This window comes from Balaenoptera ricei, chromosome 8 (genome assembly GCF_028023285.1).
Source record: "Balaenoptera ricei isolate mBalRic1 chromosome 8, mBalRic1.hap2, whole genome shotgun sequence".
Lineage (NCBI taxonomy): Eukaryota > Metazoa > Chordata > Mammalia > Artiodactyla > Balaenopteridae > Balaenoptera > Balaenoptera ricei.
Window position 1 is genome coordinate 47,389,745 of NC_082646.1, and position 13,298 is coordinate 47,403,042.

At 37.6% G+C, this 13,298-nt stretch overlaps 1 protein-coding gene and 1 long non-coding RNA gene across 9 annotated transcripts in view; one reads left to right on the forward strand and one right to left on the reverse strand.

Annotated features, from left to right (window-relative positions):
* The window catches only part of GRM5 (glutamate metabotropic receptor 5), a 531,751-nt gene that overhangs the window by 429,536 nt on the left and 88,917 nt on the right, over positions 1–13,298 (forward strand). For all 5 annotated transcript variants that reach the window (XM_059930609.1, XM_059930612.1, XM_059930613.1 and 2 more), the window contains exon 4: positions 10,170–10,416. In XM_059930609.1, the coding sequence (XP_059786592.1) occupies positions 10,170–10,416 (247 nt within the window). The remainder of the gene's footprint in view (positions 1–10,169; positions 10,417–13,298) is intronic.
* Positions 1–13,298, reverse strand: part of LOC132370505 (uncharacterized) — a 370,395-nt gene that overhangs the window by 95,337 nt on the left and 261,760 nt on the right. The window lies entirely within an intron of this gene.

A 13,298-nucleotide genomic window follows, 5' to 3' on the forward strand; every position in this document is an offset into this window, starting at 1 on the left:
CTGCTGCTGTAACACAAAGTAAGACAGCATCGTACAGCTTCACCCGCTTCAGATGTGTGATTTAGGGAGGGGGTGGAGATAGACAGAGATCTAAGTCTAAAGAGATAGGAGGCACAAGAATTCCCTAAGTAGCCAGTATCTCCCCCATAGCTACAAATACCGAGTCTATTGCATAAATTGCTTTCAAATGTGGGTACCAGACCCTGCATCCACAAAAAGACAAGCTTGTCAATTACTGACAGTCATCTTGATTTCCTTAGTTTCTTCATCTTTAGTGGAAATAGCTCTTAGCTCATTGAGTTTTATGATATTTAAGTGTTTTATAAAGTATTTATTTTGTTAGCACACATTTTAACAGAGCTCTCTTAGCTACCTGAAGGTCACAGCCCATCCATGAGCTGCTTCTTCTAATGGAGGAAAAAGACTGAAAAGTAGATGAAATGGTGTAAGCAGAATTCAAACTTGAATTTCACTGAATTGACCCCTGTTGCATCCTGAATGCTAAAACAGATTAAGATAACTTTCTTTAAAAACACATGCAAAAATACTGAATCACTATGCTGCACACCTGAAACTAACATAATATTGTAAATTAACTATACTTCATAAAAATAGATAGATAAATAGATAGATAGATAGATAGATAGATAGCTAAAATCAGTGAAGTGGGGGAAAAACCACCTGCATGAAAATGACTTAAGGAGAAATCACAAAGGTTAAACTTCCATTACTATTCTTCTGGCAGATTTTTTTCTTTTTTTTTTTTTTTGAATTTGCAATCATTTGTAATGTCTGGGTGACAAGGTAAAATAGTCACCAGGAACTTCCTCAAGACCCTAATGCTGCCCAAAGAGGCCAATTGTTCCCAAATGCCCAAACAACACCAAAGGACTCGGCAGGCTGTGCACAAACGCGTGTGTCATTTGGTTTTCAAGCTCTTGCTCTCGGTCAGCTTCTGGGCCCAGGTCTTAAGCAGAGCTAGTGGGCACTATTTAAGGAAACAAAAAACACAGCACTTTCCAGGAAAGATCTAATCTTGTTACTGGTTTGTTTTCCCTAACTTTATGTCTTAATCAGAGTATTTTTAAAACGTGATACAGTAATATTGTTCAGGGAGTGCATATTTCCAGTAAAAAGCAATATAGTAGCAAAAAGGACATTGATCTTGGTGTTAGAAATTCTTGTCTACTTCTGATTTTTATTATCTCTGTGACCTTGGAAAACATACTTGACCTGTCTACAACTCCACTTCTTTATCTCTACAGTGTGGATAGAGTATTGATGCACATAACTGATATATGCAGAAATTATTTTTTAAAGTGTCATACAAATGCAAATTTTCATACTTGCCCCCATCCAATTCAACAAGCAGTACAGTAAGCAGGCCCCGAGCACTGTGATTTGATTTACAAATGAATAAGGCTCAATTGGCCTTTGTGCCAATTGCTGTCCATTGTCCACAAGGCATAAAGAAAAATCAGGAAGGGAGCCTGACAGATGACGGCCAGAGAGCTCTCCTGCGCGTCACATGAGGAGAGACCTTTGGCTTGCTTTCATTCTCCAAAGTCTTAACCACAAAACACAGTGGCTAAAGGTTATTATGATTTACATTTTGGTACAGTTACTATTTTATGAAGCATCTACCTTGTGCCAGGCTCTGTGCAAGGTATGGATGGCTTTTCTATAACATTTCATTCTCACATCCCCTTTGCAAGATAAAGGTCACCATTTAAAGGTGATTAAACTGGAATTTTAGAGAATTTAAGTAACTTGTCCAAGTCACAAAGCTAGGAAGACGTCAAGCAGGAATTTAAACCTAGATCTCTCTCTTCTGCTCATTAGAGGAAAAACAAAAGAATGAGAATCAAACTATCTACTATCTTTTAATAGCCACGAAAGCACCTACTGCTGGACCTTGATAGTTGGTCAGGAGGCCGAGTTGCAGTACCTGGCTTAGGCTCAAGGTCAAACCTCTAAGCATGGCCTCAGAGGCTACTGCTGCCCAGTGAGTTTTCTGGAAATAGAATCAGTCAGGTAGAGTAACTCTGCCTCCATTTAGGGAGTTTCATGGAAGAAGGTAGAGATGGACTGACTTGGGAACTGGATGTTTCAAATTCTCCTTCCCCTAAGTATGCCCACATTTCTATAATATAGTGTGTAGGGTACCTGGCAGAGGTACAGGCAGACCTATGAGATACTGCAAGTTCGGTTCCAGACCAACACAATAAAGCAAATACTGCAATAAAGCAAGTCACACAAACTTTCAGGTTTCCCAGTGCATATAAAAGTTATGCTTATACACAGTACTGTAGTCTATTAAGTGTACAATAGCATTGTGTCTTAAAAAAGGTGTACATACCGTAATTTAAGAATTCTGTATTGCTAAAACATGGTAACCATCATCTGATCTTTCAGTGAGTCACAGTAGTAGCAGCAAAGAACACTGATCACAGATCACCATACCAAATATAATAATAATGAAAAAAGTGTGAAATTAGGATTACCTAATTAGGATTACCAAATGTGACACAGAGACGTGAAGTGAGCGAATGCTACTGGGAAACTGGTGTCTATAGACTTGCTCAACACAGGGTTGTGAAAGACTTTCAATGTGTGAAAAACACGATATTCACAAAGAGCAATAAAACAAGGTATGCTTGTATAGAGAAAGTGATAGAGAGTTTGGAAGAGAAAGCTTAATTTTGGTATCTGCAACCATGGTGGACTTCATGAAGGAAGTGCTCTTGGGGCCCTGAAACATGGATAGGATTAGTGTTAGTAGGGTTAGGGAGGAAAAGAAAACAGAAGGGATAATCTAGGTTAGAGGGGACAGTTCTTTAATTCACTCAACAAATATTTATTGAGGACCTACTATGTGCCAGGCATTGTTCTAGGAACTGTTCTAGATGGTGGTAAGGAAAAAAATAATGTCGGGAAAGGAAATAGGGAGTGCATTGGGGGAGTAGAATGGAGATGAGATTTAGACAGGATATCAGAGAAATCTCACAGAGAGGATGATATTAGAGGAAAGACCTGAATTGGGGAGGGAACAGCCCTGCACATCTCTGAGGCAGATATTCCAGGTAGAAGGAACAGCAAGTACAAGGGCCCAGAGGCAGGAGCATGCCTGGAATGCTTGAGGATCAGGGAGGGGGTCGGTGTAGCTAGAGAGGAATTATGTATTTGTTTATTTATTTATTTAACAATCCATTTTTATTAAAATACAGCTGATATACAATATTATGTTAGTTTCAGGTGTACTACCTAGTGATTCAACATTTATGTACATCAGGAAATGATCACCACAATAAGTTTAGTAACGTCTATCCCTATACAAAGTTATTACAATATTATTGGCCATATCCCTTATGCTGTATATTATATCCTCGTGGCTTATTTATTTTATATAACTGGAGGTCTGTACCTCTTAATCCCCTCTACCTATTCTGCCCAATGCCCCCACCTCTACCCTTCCCTCTGGCAACCACCCATTTGTTCTCTGTATGTATTTTGTTTTTTGTTCATTTGTTTGTTTGTTTTTAGATTCTACATATAAGTGAGATCATATGGCATTTGTCTTTCTAACTTATTTCACTTAACACGATACCCTCTACGTCCGTCCATGTTGTCGCAAATAGTAAGATTTCTTTTTTTTTTATGATTCAGTAATATTCCACTGTCTATATATATATACCACATCTTCTTTATCCATTTATCTATTGATGGACATTTAGGCTACTTCCATGTCTTGGCTATTATAAATAATGCTGTAATGAACACTGGGGTGCATATATCTTTTCAAGTTAGTGTTTTTGTTTTCTTTGGGTAAGTACCCAGAAGTGAAATTGCTGAATGTATGATAGTTTTATTTTTACTTTTTTGAAGACCCTCCATACTGTTTTCCACAGTGACTGCACCAACTTACAAGCCCACCAACAATGCACAAGAGTTTCCTTTTCTCCACATCCTTGCCACCAGTTGTTATTTGATGCTAGCCATTCTGACAGGTGTGAGGTGGTATCTCATTGTGGTTTTGATTTGCATCTCCCTGATGATTAGTGATGTTGATTATTTTTTCATGTGTCTGTTGGCACTCTATCTGTACTCTTTGGGAAAATGTCCGTTGAGGTCCTCCACTGACTTTTAAATTTGACTGTTTATTTTCTTGATGTTAAGTTGTATCAGTTCTTTATATATTTTGGATAGTAACCACTCATCAGATATATTGCTTGAAAATATCTTCTCCCATTCATTTTTTCATTTTGTTACTGTTTTCCTTTTCTGTGCAAAAGCTTTTTAGTTTGATGTAGTCCCATTTACTTATTTTTGCTTTTGTTTCCCTTGCCTGAGGTGACAGATCCAAAAAACATTTCTAAGACTGATGTCAAAGAGCATACTGCCTGTTTTCTTCTAGGGGTTTTATATTTTCAGTTCTTACATTTAAGTCTTTAATCCATTTTGAGTTTATGTTTGCATATTGTGTATGAAAGTGATCCAGTTTCAATTTTTTGCAAGTAGCTGCCCAGTTTTCTCAACACCATTTATTGAAGAGAGTATCTTTCCCCATTGTATATCCCTGCCTCCTTTGTCATAGATTGCCCATGTAAGTGTAGGTTTATTTCTGAGCTCTCTATTCTGTTTCATTGATCCATGTGTCTGTTTTTGTGCCAGTAGCATACTGTTTTGATTACTGTAGCTTTGTATGATCATTTGAAATCAGAGACTGTGATACCTCCAGCTTTGTTCTTCTTTCTCAAGATTTCCTTAGCTATTCAGGATCTTTTGTGGTACCATACAAATTTTAGGATTATTTTTTCTAGTTGTGTGAAAAATACCATTGGTATTTTGATAGAGATTACATTGAATTTGTAGATTTCCTTCAGTAGTATGGTCATTTTAACAATATTAATTCTTCCAGTCCCTGAGGAGGGTATATCTTTCCTTTTGTTTGTGTCATCTTCAGTTTCTTTAATCAATGTCTTACAGTTTTCTGAGTACAAATCTTTTACCACTTTGGTTAGATTTCTTCCTAGTATTTTATTCTTTTTGATGTGATTTTAAATGGGATTGTTTTCTTAATTTGTATTTCTGATAATTTGTTGTTAATATATAAAAATGCAACAGATTTCTGAATACTAATTTTGTATCCTACAACTTTAATGAATTCATTTAATACTTCTAATAGATTTTTTTTTGGTGGAGTCTTTGGGGTTTTCTATGTATAGTATCATGTCATCTGCAAACAGTGAAAGTTTTACTTTTCCCCTTCCAGTTTGGATTCCTTTTATTTCTTTTTCTTATCTGATTGCTGTGGCTAGGATTTGCAATGTGATATTGAATAAAAGTGGCAAGAGTGGGCATCCTTGTCCTTTTCCTGATCTTAGAAGAAATGCTTTCAGCTTTTCACTGTTGAGTATGATGTTGGCTATGGGTTTGTCATATGTGGCCTTTATTATGTTGAGGTACATTCCCTCTACACCACTTTGTGGAGGGTTTAATGGACGTTGCCTTTTGTCAAAAGCTTTTCTGCATCTATGGAGACAATCATATGACTTTTATTCTTCAACTTGTTAATGTGGTGTAGCACATTGATTGCTTTGTGAATACTGAACCATCCTTGCATCCGTAGGATAAACCCCACTGGATCATGGTGTATGATCCCTTTAATGTACTACTGAATTCAACTTGCTAATGTTTTGTTGAGGATTTTTGCATCTATGTTCATGAGTGATATTGGTCTGCAATTTTTTTTGTGTGGTGTCTTTATTTTTGGTATCAGGGTGATGCTGGCCTTGTAGAATGAGTTCAGAAGTGTTCCTTCTTCTTAAATTTTTTGGAATACTCTGAGAAGGATAGGTGTTAACTCTCCTTTAAATGTTTTGTAGAATTCACCTATGAAGTCATCTGATCCTGGACTTTTGTTTGTTGGGAGGTTTTTGGGTTTTTTTAAATGACTGACTTAATTTCATTACTAGTAATTGATCTGTTCATATTTTCTACTTAGTCCTGATTTGGTCTCGGGAGACTGTATGTTTCTAGGAATTTATCCATTTCTTCTAGTTTGTCCATTTTATTACCATATAATTGTTCATAGTAATCTCTTATGATCCTTTGTATTTCTGTGGTGTCAGTTGTAACTTCTACTCATTCATATTTTATTTATTTGGGCCATTTCTCTTTTTTTCTTGATGAGTCTGGCTAAAGGTTTACCAATTTTGTTTATTTTTTTCAAAAACCAGCTCTTAGTTTCATTGATCTTTCTCATTGTTTTTCTAGTCTCTATTTAATTTATTTTCATTCTGATCTTCAATATCTTCTACTAATTTTCACTTGTTTTTATTTTCTAGTTCCTTTAGGTGTGAGGTTGGTTGTTTATTTGATATTTTTCCTGTTTCCTGTGGTAGGCCTGTATCACTATAAACTTTCTTCTTAGAACTGCTTTCGCTGTGTTTCTTAGATTTTGGATCATTGTGTTTCCATTTTCACTTATTTCCAGGTTTTTTTTTGACTTCTTCAGTGACCCATTGGTTGTTTAGTATCATAATCTTTAGTCTCCAAGTGTTTGTATTTTTTGTAGTTTTTTTCTTGTAGTCAATTTCTAGTCTCATACTGATATAGTCAGAATTTTATTTATTTATTTAATAAATACTAAATTTATTATGGCTTGTTTTATGGCCTAGCCTGTGTTCTATCCTGGAGAATGTTCTATGTGCACTTGAAAAGAATGCATATTCTGTTGCTTTTGGGTGGAATATGCCATATATATCTATCTATTAAATCCATCTGGTCTAATATGTCATCTAAGGCCAATAATTCCTTATGGATTTTCTGTCTGGATGATCTGTCCATTGATTTAAGTGTTAAAGCCCTCTTCTACTATTTATTGTATTACTGTCAATTTCTCCTTTTATGTTTGCTAGTATTTGCTTCATATATTTAGGTCCTCCTATTTTGTGTGCATATATATTTACAATTGTTATATCTTCCTCTTTGATTGATCCCTTTATCATTAGGTAATGTCCTTCTTTGTCTCTTGTTACAGACTTTGTTTTAAAGTCTATTTTGTCTGATATAAGTATTGCTACCCCAGCTTTCTTTTTGTTTTCATTTGCATGGAATATTTTTTTCCATCCCCTCACTTTCACTCCATGTGTGTCTTTAGATCTCAAGTGAGTCTCTTATAGGCAGTATATAGATAGGTCTTGTATTTCTATCCATTCAGTCACTCTATGTCTTTTGACTGGAGCATTTAGTCCATTTACATTTAAAGTAATTGATAGGTATTCACTTATGGCCTTTTTGTTCTTTGTTTTGGAGTTGTTTTATAGCTCTTTTTTATTCCTTTTTACTTTTTTTCTCTCTTGTCTTATAATTTGATGACTGTTGTTAGCGTTATGTTTGGATTACTTTCTCTTTTTCGGTTTGTATCTATTATAGGTTTTTGGTTTGTGGTTACCATGAGGTTCATATATAACAACGTATACTTATAGATGACTATTTTAAGTTGATGATCTCATAAGTTTGAATGCATTCTAACAACCTTATGCTTTTACCACCACTACCCCTCCACCATTTTATGTTTCTGATGTCACATTTTACATCTTTTAATTTTGTGTATCCCTTAACTACATGGCAGGGAATTTGGGTTTTACTTTCAGTAAAAACGGAGCCACTAGAAAGTTTGATCAGAGGAGTATCATAATCTAACTCTTATTTTAAGAGAATTTTTATGGCTATTGAATTAAAAATTGGCTGGAGTAGGTGGAGAATAGTTTAAGGCAGAAAGAAAGAGTCCAGTTAAAAGACTATTGCTGTAATCCAGACAGAAGATGATATATCTTAAACCTGGTAGAAGTAGATTTGTGTGAAACAGTTTAATTCTGGATATTCTGAAGACAGACCAAATAAGAGTTAACAAGGAATGAAGGAAAGAAAAAAGTCAAAAGTGACTCCCAAGTATTTGACTTAACACCCGGAAGAATGGAGTTTCTAGTGGTATGAGGTGAAATGTGGAAGTTTGAATAGAGTCTGTGTAGAAAAGGAAATTGTAAGATTTGGTTGGAAAGTGGCCTAGGGCCAGTGTCTAGTCCTGAGACGGAAACAAGATTTCCCATCTTATACTTATGCCGGTTTCCCTAGGAGCCTCTGTGCCTCTACAGTTTGAAAGTCATAAAAATCATGTCATCTTTGGAGAGTTCCTATTTATCTCTCTTTAAAAAACTTCTCCCCGGGCTTCCCTGGTGGCGCAGTGGTTGAGAATCTGCCTGCCAATGCAGGGGACACGGGTTCGAGCCCTGGTCTGGGAAGATCCCACATGCCGCGGAGCGGCTGGGCCCGTGAGCCACAACTGCTGAGCCTGCGCGTCTGGAGCCTGTGCTCCGCAACAGGAGAGGCCGCGATAGTGAGAGGCCCGCGCACCGCAATGAAGAGTGGCCCCCGCTTGCCACAACTAGAGAAAGCCCTCGCACAGAAATGAAGACCCAACACAGCCATAAATAAATAAATAAAAAAACAAATACTTAAAAAAAAAAAAACTTCTCCCCAAATGGCATGCTCTGTCCTTAGCTCAGCTGTTACCTTTACCTTATACCCATGCTCTTCCTGTATGTTTCAGTCCTCTCCATTCCTCAATCACCAGGCCTGGTAGTAGATTCCACCTCCTAAACACTCCTGTCCATAATCTTGGCCTCTACCCTCAGCAAAGCCATTTTCACCTATCACAGGGATTGTTGTATTACCACTTGACGGGTCTTCATAATTCTACTCCTATAGCCCTTTAAATCTTTCTCTAATGTACCCAGATTGATCTTTCTAAAACAGAAATCTGATCGTGCTCCTTCCTATTTTAAGCACTACAAAGGATCCCAGTGCTTATGATAAAGTATAGTGATCTTAATCTGGCCAAAGCAATCCTGCCTTCCTCTACTACTTCAGTTCTCCCCATTCTCCTGCCTCCTACCCCATGTTCCAAACATTCCAACCTTCTTAAAGTTTCCCAAACATAGTGTGCTCTACCTCATCTATGAACCTTCAAACATGCTTTCCTCCACTCTTCATCCAGCTGATACTCAGCCAGAATGCTCAGCTTCAGTGAGTTTCTTGGTCTAGTGCCCCTCCCTATTCAGTCCTGCCCTAGCACTTAGCCTGCTTAGATGCTCTTCTGTCCTCTAGACTCTAAGTAAACAAGAGCAATAATCATGTCTATCTTATTCTACATTATGTCCCACACTTCCAGCAAGTTCTGAGCAGTCAGAACTAACAGGCACTCATTCCATATTTGTTTAATCAGTAACTCATACCAAATGTTCATTCTTTAATGAAACATTCCCAAGAGCCCTTCATTGGAAGAGAAGGCTTCCTCTTTGGGCCTCCACTGAAAGGGATCACTCCCTCTTTGGGTCTCTATAGATTTTAACTCCACATCTATTACAGATTTATCACCTTCTACCTTTAATGTAGTTACGTAACTTCTATTACTGAACCTGTTTCCTCTTAAGTGCAGAATCCATGTCCAGTTCATCTTTGTATTTTCCCTAGATCATCATACACAGAGCTTTATGTATACTCAGACTCCAATCAATTTTATTTAATTAATGAATGAATTAATAGGGCTTAAATATTATACTTCAGAATTTCCAAATAAGTCAGTTTATAGGGCACATATGCTTTGAGGTAGGAAATGATGGGTGATAAATCCCAATAGGTAAGTTGAGGCAAGATGGGAGGGGATCTACTTTGCTCAACTAAGACTTAATAATTTGGAAACTGGAGTTTTTTTGTTTTTTTTTTTGGGAACTGGAGATTTTCGGAGGATAAACCAAGGAGGTATATTATCACAGCTGAATACTTGGGAGATTAATCTGTCCTTAAGATAAATCTTGTGGTACAGAAATGGAGTGCTATCCTGCATTTAACCCTAGAGTGTGGTAATAGAGGAAGTGAATCTTGGTACTGGTGAGGATTCAGCTCTGTCTTTTAGATCTTGGGGAAAAAAATTGGGTATAGAAGACAATTATTAGGCATACTATTTTGGCACCTGCTCTTACTATTTCCTCTGGTTTTAACTCTTGATAAATTGTTCCAGTGCACTCTCAAATTATTCAGAATCCATAGAGGTAGCTATAGTAGAAATAAATCTCAAAGTTAATCCCTAATTTGTTTTCCAACAGGTTCTCTGACTCTGAGAACACATCATGTTCAAGACTCCAAAATGGGATTTGTGATCAATGCGATCTATTCCATGGCCTATGGGCTCCACAACATGCAGATGTCCCTCTGTCCAGGATATGCGGGCCTCTGTGATGCCATGAAGCCAATCGATGGACGGAAACTTTTGGACTCCCTGATGAAAACCAATTTTACTGGGGTTTCTGGAGACATGATCCTATTTGATGAGAATGGAGACTCTCCAGGAAGGTACTGTTACAATTCACCTCCAGACAATAGAGCCTGATCAAGCTATCTCTTGATCCTCAGGAGCCTGTTTCTCTCCTTTGTGGTTATCTAGGCTTCCTGGCCATGTCTGGCTAGTTCTGACATCACAAAGTGAGTAAAGACAGAGAGGGGAAGCCCCATTTCCTGTGGCCAGGAAAAAATATTAATGCTCATGTCTAAAACGTGCTCTTGGAATCATCACCACATTTCAGAGACCCAAACTTAGAGGCAGGAGCCTCACTTTATCATAGATAATTAAAAGCCGGCTCTATGGTTTCCCTGTACATGTTTGCCATGTTATTCCATGTAGTCTGATCTCTTCTTAGGCCACAGAACTATTCTGAAACAGGAACAATTCCATTTCTGGTAATCCAGAAATAGGGCTGCATTGTTATTATATTGTTTGCTGTACCTACAGTAAGTTACAAGTCATTTTATTTTAGTATCCTCCAGCTGGAACACTTTCTCCCTTCTTGAGGACTAAAGTGCCTTTCTCTCTGAAATTTTACCTTTCATTATTTATAGAGAGGAACCTGAGAAATATGAACTTACTCATAATTATAGGTCAGCCTCCAGGGAAGTCATTAAGTACCTAGAACTTACCAGTATTCACATCTATCTCAGACTCTAAACTCTTCTTTTTTTTTGCCTTCTTTGTGTGTCTATTTATCGGCACGTGTTTCCTATCACAGTCCTTTTGAATAATAAGAGCTAATGTTTATCTGACACTGCTTATGTGATAGTCCCTATTCCAGCTAGTCTAAAAGACTTAACTCATTTCATCCTCACAACAAATCCTTGGGGCAGGCGCTGCCCTGGTCCCCATTTGATGGCCAAGGAGACAGATGCTTTGGAGAGGAAGGATCTTGACTGAGGAAGTCACTGCATCTTTGGCAATAGCTGTGATGTGTTCAACACCAAAGTCCAGACTCTAAATTCTTAAGTGACTTTTCACATGAGACTTTTAATCCATGAGGGATAATGTCATTGAAATGATATTCTGACTTGTAGCAGGGCTGGGTCTTTAATCTGCCCTGCATTAGGACAATCAGGGTCCTTTGGTCGCCTGCTGTAAAATCCCTGGTATTTTTCCAGCAACAGCTTTTGCTTGACAGGTGTGCTTGGAGAGGGTGTGTTTACACTCTTTTTGCAGCTGATCCTGCCAAGAGAAGGTCCCATGAGTCCCTCCATGACTCACATGCCATGTGCCCACACATTGTACCAGCCACCTTGGTCTAGCTTGTTTCCATATTCCTGATGTGAACTGGAGTTTGTCCCTGATGCAGCTGTTACTGTCTCACGAGCCAAACTTTTTAAGTGACAGCAGTTCCAAGTCATGCAGCCAAGAGGAAAGCTGGATATTTTCTCTGTTTTAGAGAGTGGAAGAGTATTGCTCCAAGCAAGCTGTTTGTCAAGATAAGATTTTTCAAATATTGTTTTCTACTTTTTGGCTATTCAGTACATTCATGGGGGTGGGGGCAGGAATACAAGCATTTTCCCAGGGCCATAGGGAACTTCATATTTGTTGTAAGGCTTCTTAGGGCAGGTCAATGAATGAGCTCAGTCTTTAGGCTCAGGTCAAAGCCTAGGCTCTGATATCTTCACATGGATTTATTATTCCTGTGTGCACCCCTAGATCACTGACATCACCTTGGGATTTGTTCATAGACTTTGTTGACTGAAGTTCCATCGGTTCAAACAGTTTTCATGTCATATACCCAAGCCAGTTCCACAAACCAGACAGTGAAGAAATGGCTCAGATGGCTCAGCTCTATTCCAGTGGGAAACCTTAATAGATCAGAACATCACTACCTCATTCACAATCCTCCAAATATGCTGGAATGGGGTACATTTAGGACATTGGTTCTTAACCATTGGGGGAACATGAATCTCTTTAAGTTAAATGAAATTTATAGATATTCCCTCAAGGACAATATCCATAAAGTTCTGCAAACAATTTCATAGTTGTTTAGAGACTTTTCATGTATAACTAAGGTTGGGTATTACATTAACCCACTAATAAATGATCAGAATCTGCCTCTGAGGGCATAAGCCAAACTCAGGAAAAGGTGTTTTGCAACTTTTCTGTTTTTCCAATTAATCCAGTTATAGTTACAAAATAATTATAACTAATATTTACCATGTGTGTTCTGAGCCAAGTACTTAGCTAAATCCTCTATATTTTAATCCTATGAGGTAAGTAATATTATCATGTTCTTTTCTAGCCGAAGGCTCACAACTGAGGATTACAAAGATTAAATAACTTGCCCAAAGACAGTCTAATACATGAAAGAGTCAAGATTCTAACTCAATCTTGTGGGCTTCAATTCCTGACCCTGTACAACAGCCTGCCAATTACAGTATCAGAATCAAAACACCACTATTCTCCTAGAAATGTATTTGTAGGCACTATGTTGTTATTTCTCTGGAGTAGAAGTTGCAGCTCAGCTGGATCAAAGACATTCCAACCTGGGCAATGAACTAGAGGAGACTAGGGTGATTAGGAGTTCCCCTAAAATGCCAGAGTCACAAGAGGAAGATCCTAAACAGAGGAAGCTGGGAGAGGTGACAACTCATTCTGGCACACATACCTATGGATAGTTAGAGTCTAATTTAATCATTGTTTTTAAGCCTCACATAATCAGACTACTATCAGTACACACATCTTTAATGAAACCCTTGGGTCAATTGTGTTACAGAATTCTGAATTATTATTATTATTTTTTTTTTTTTTTTTACTGTAATGAGCTTTTTGTTTTTTAACATCTTTATTGGAGTATAATTGCTTTACAATGGTGTGTTAGTTTCTGCTTTATAACAAAGTGAATCAGCTATATACATACATATATATCGATATCCCCTCC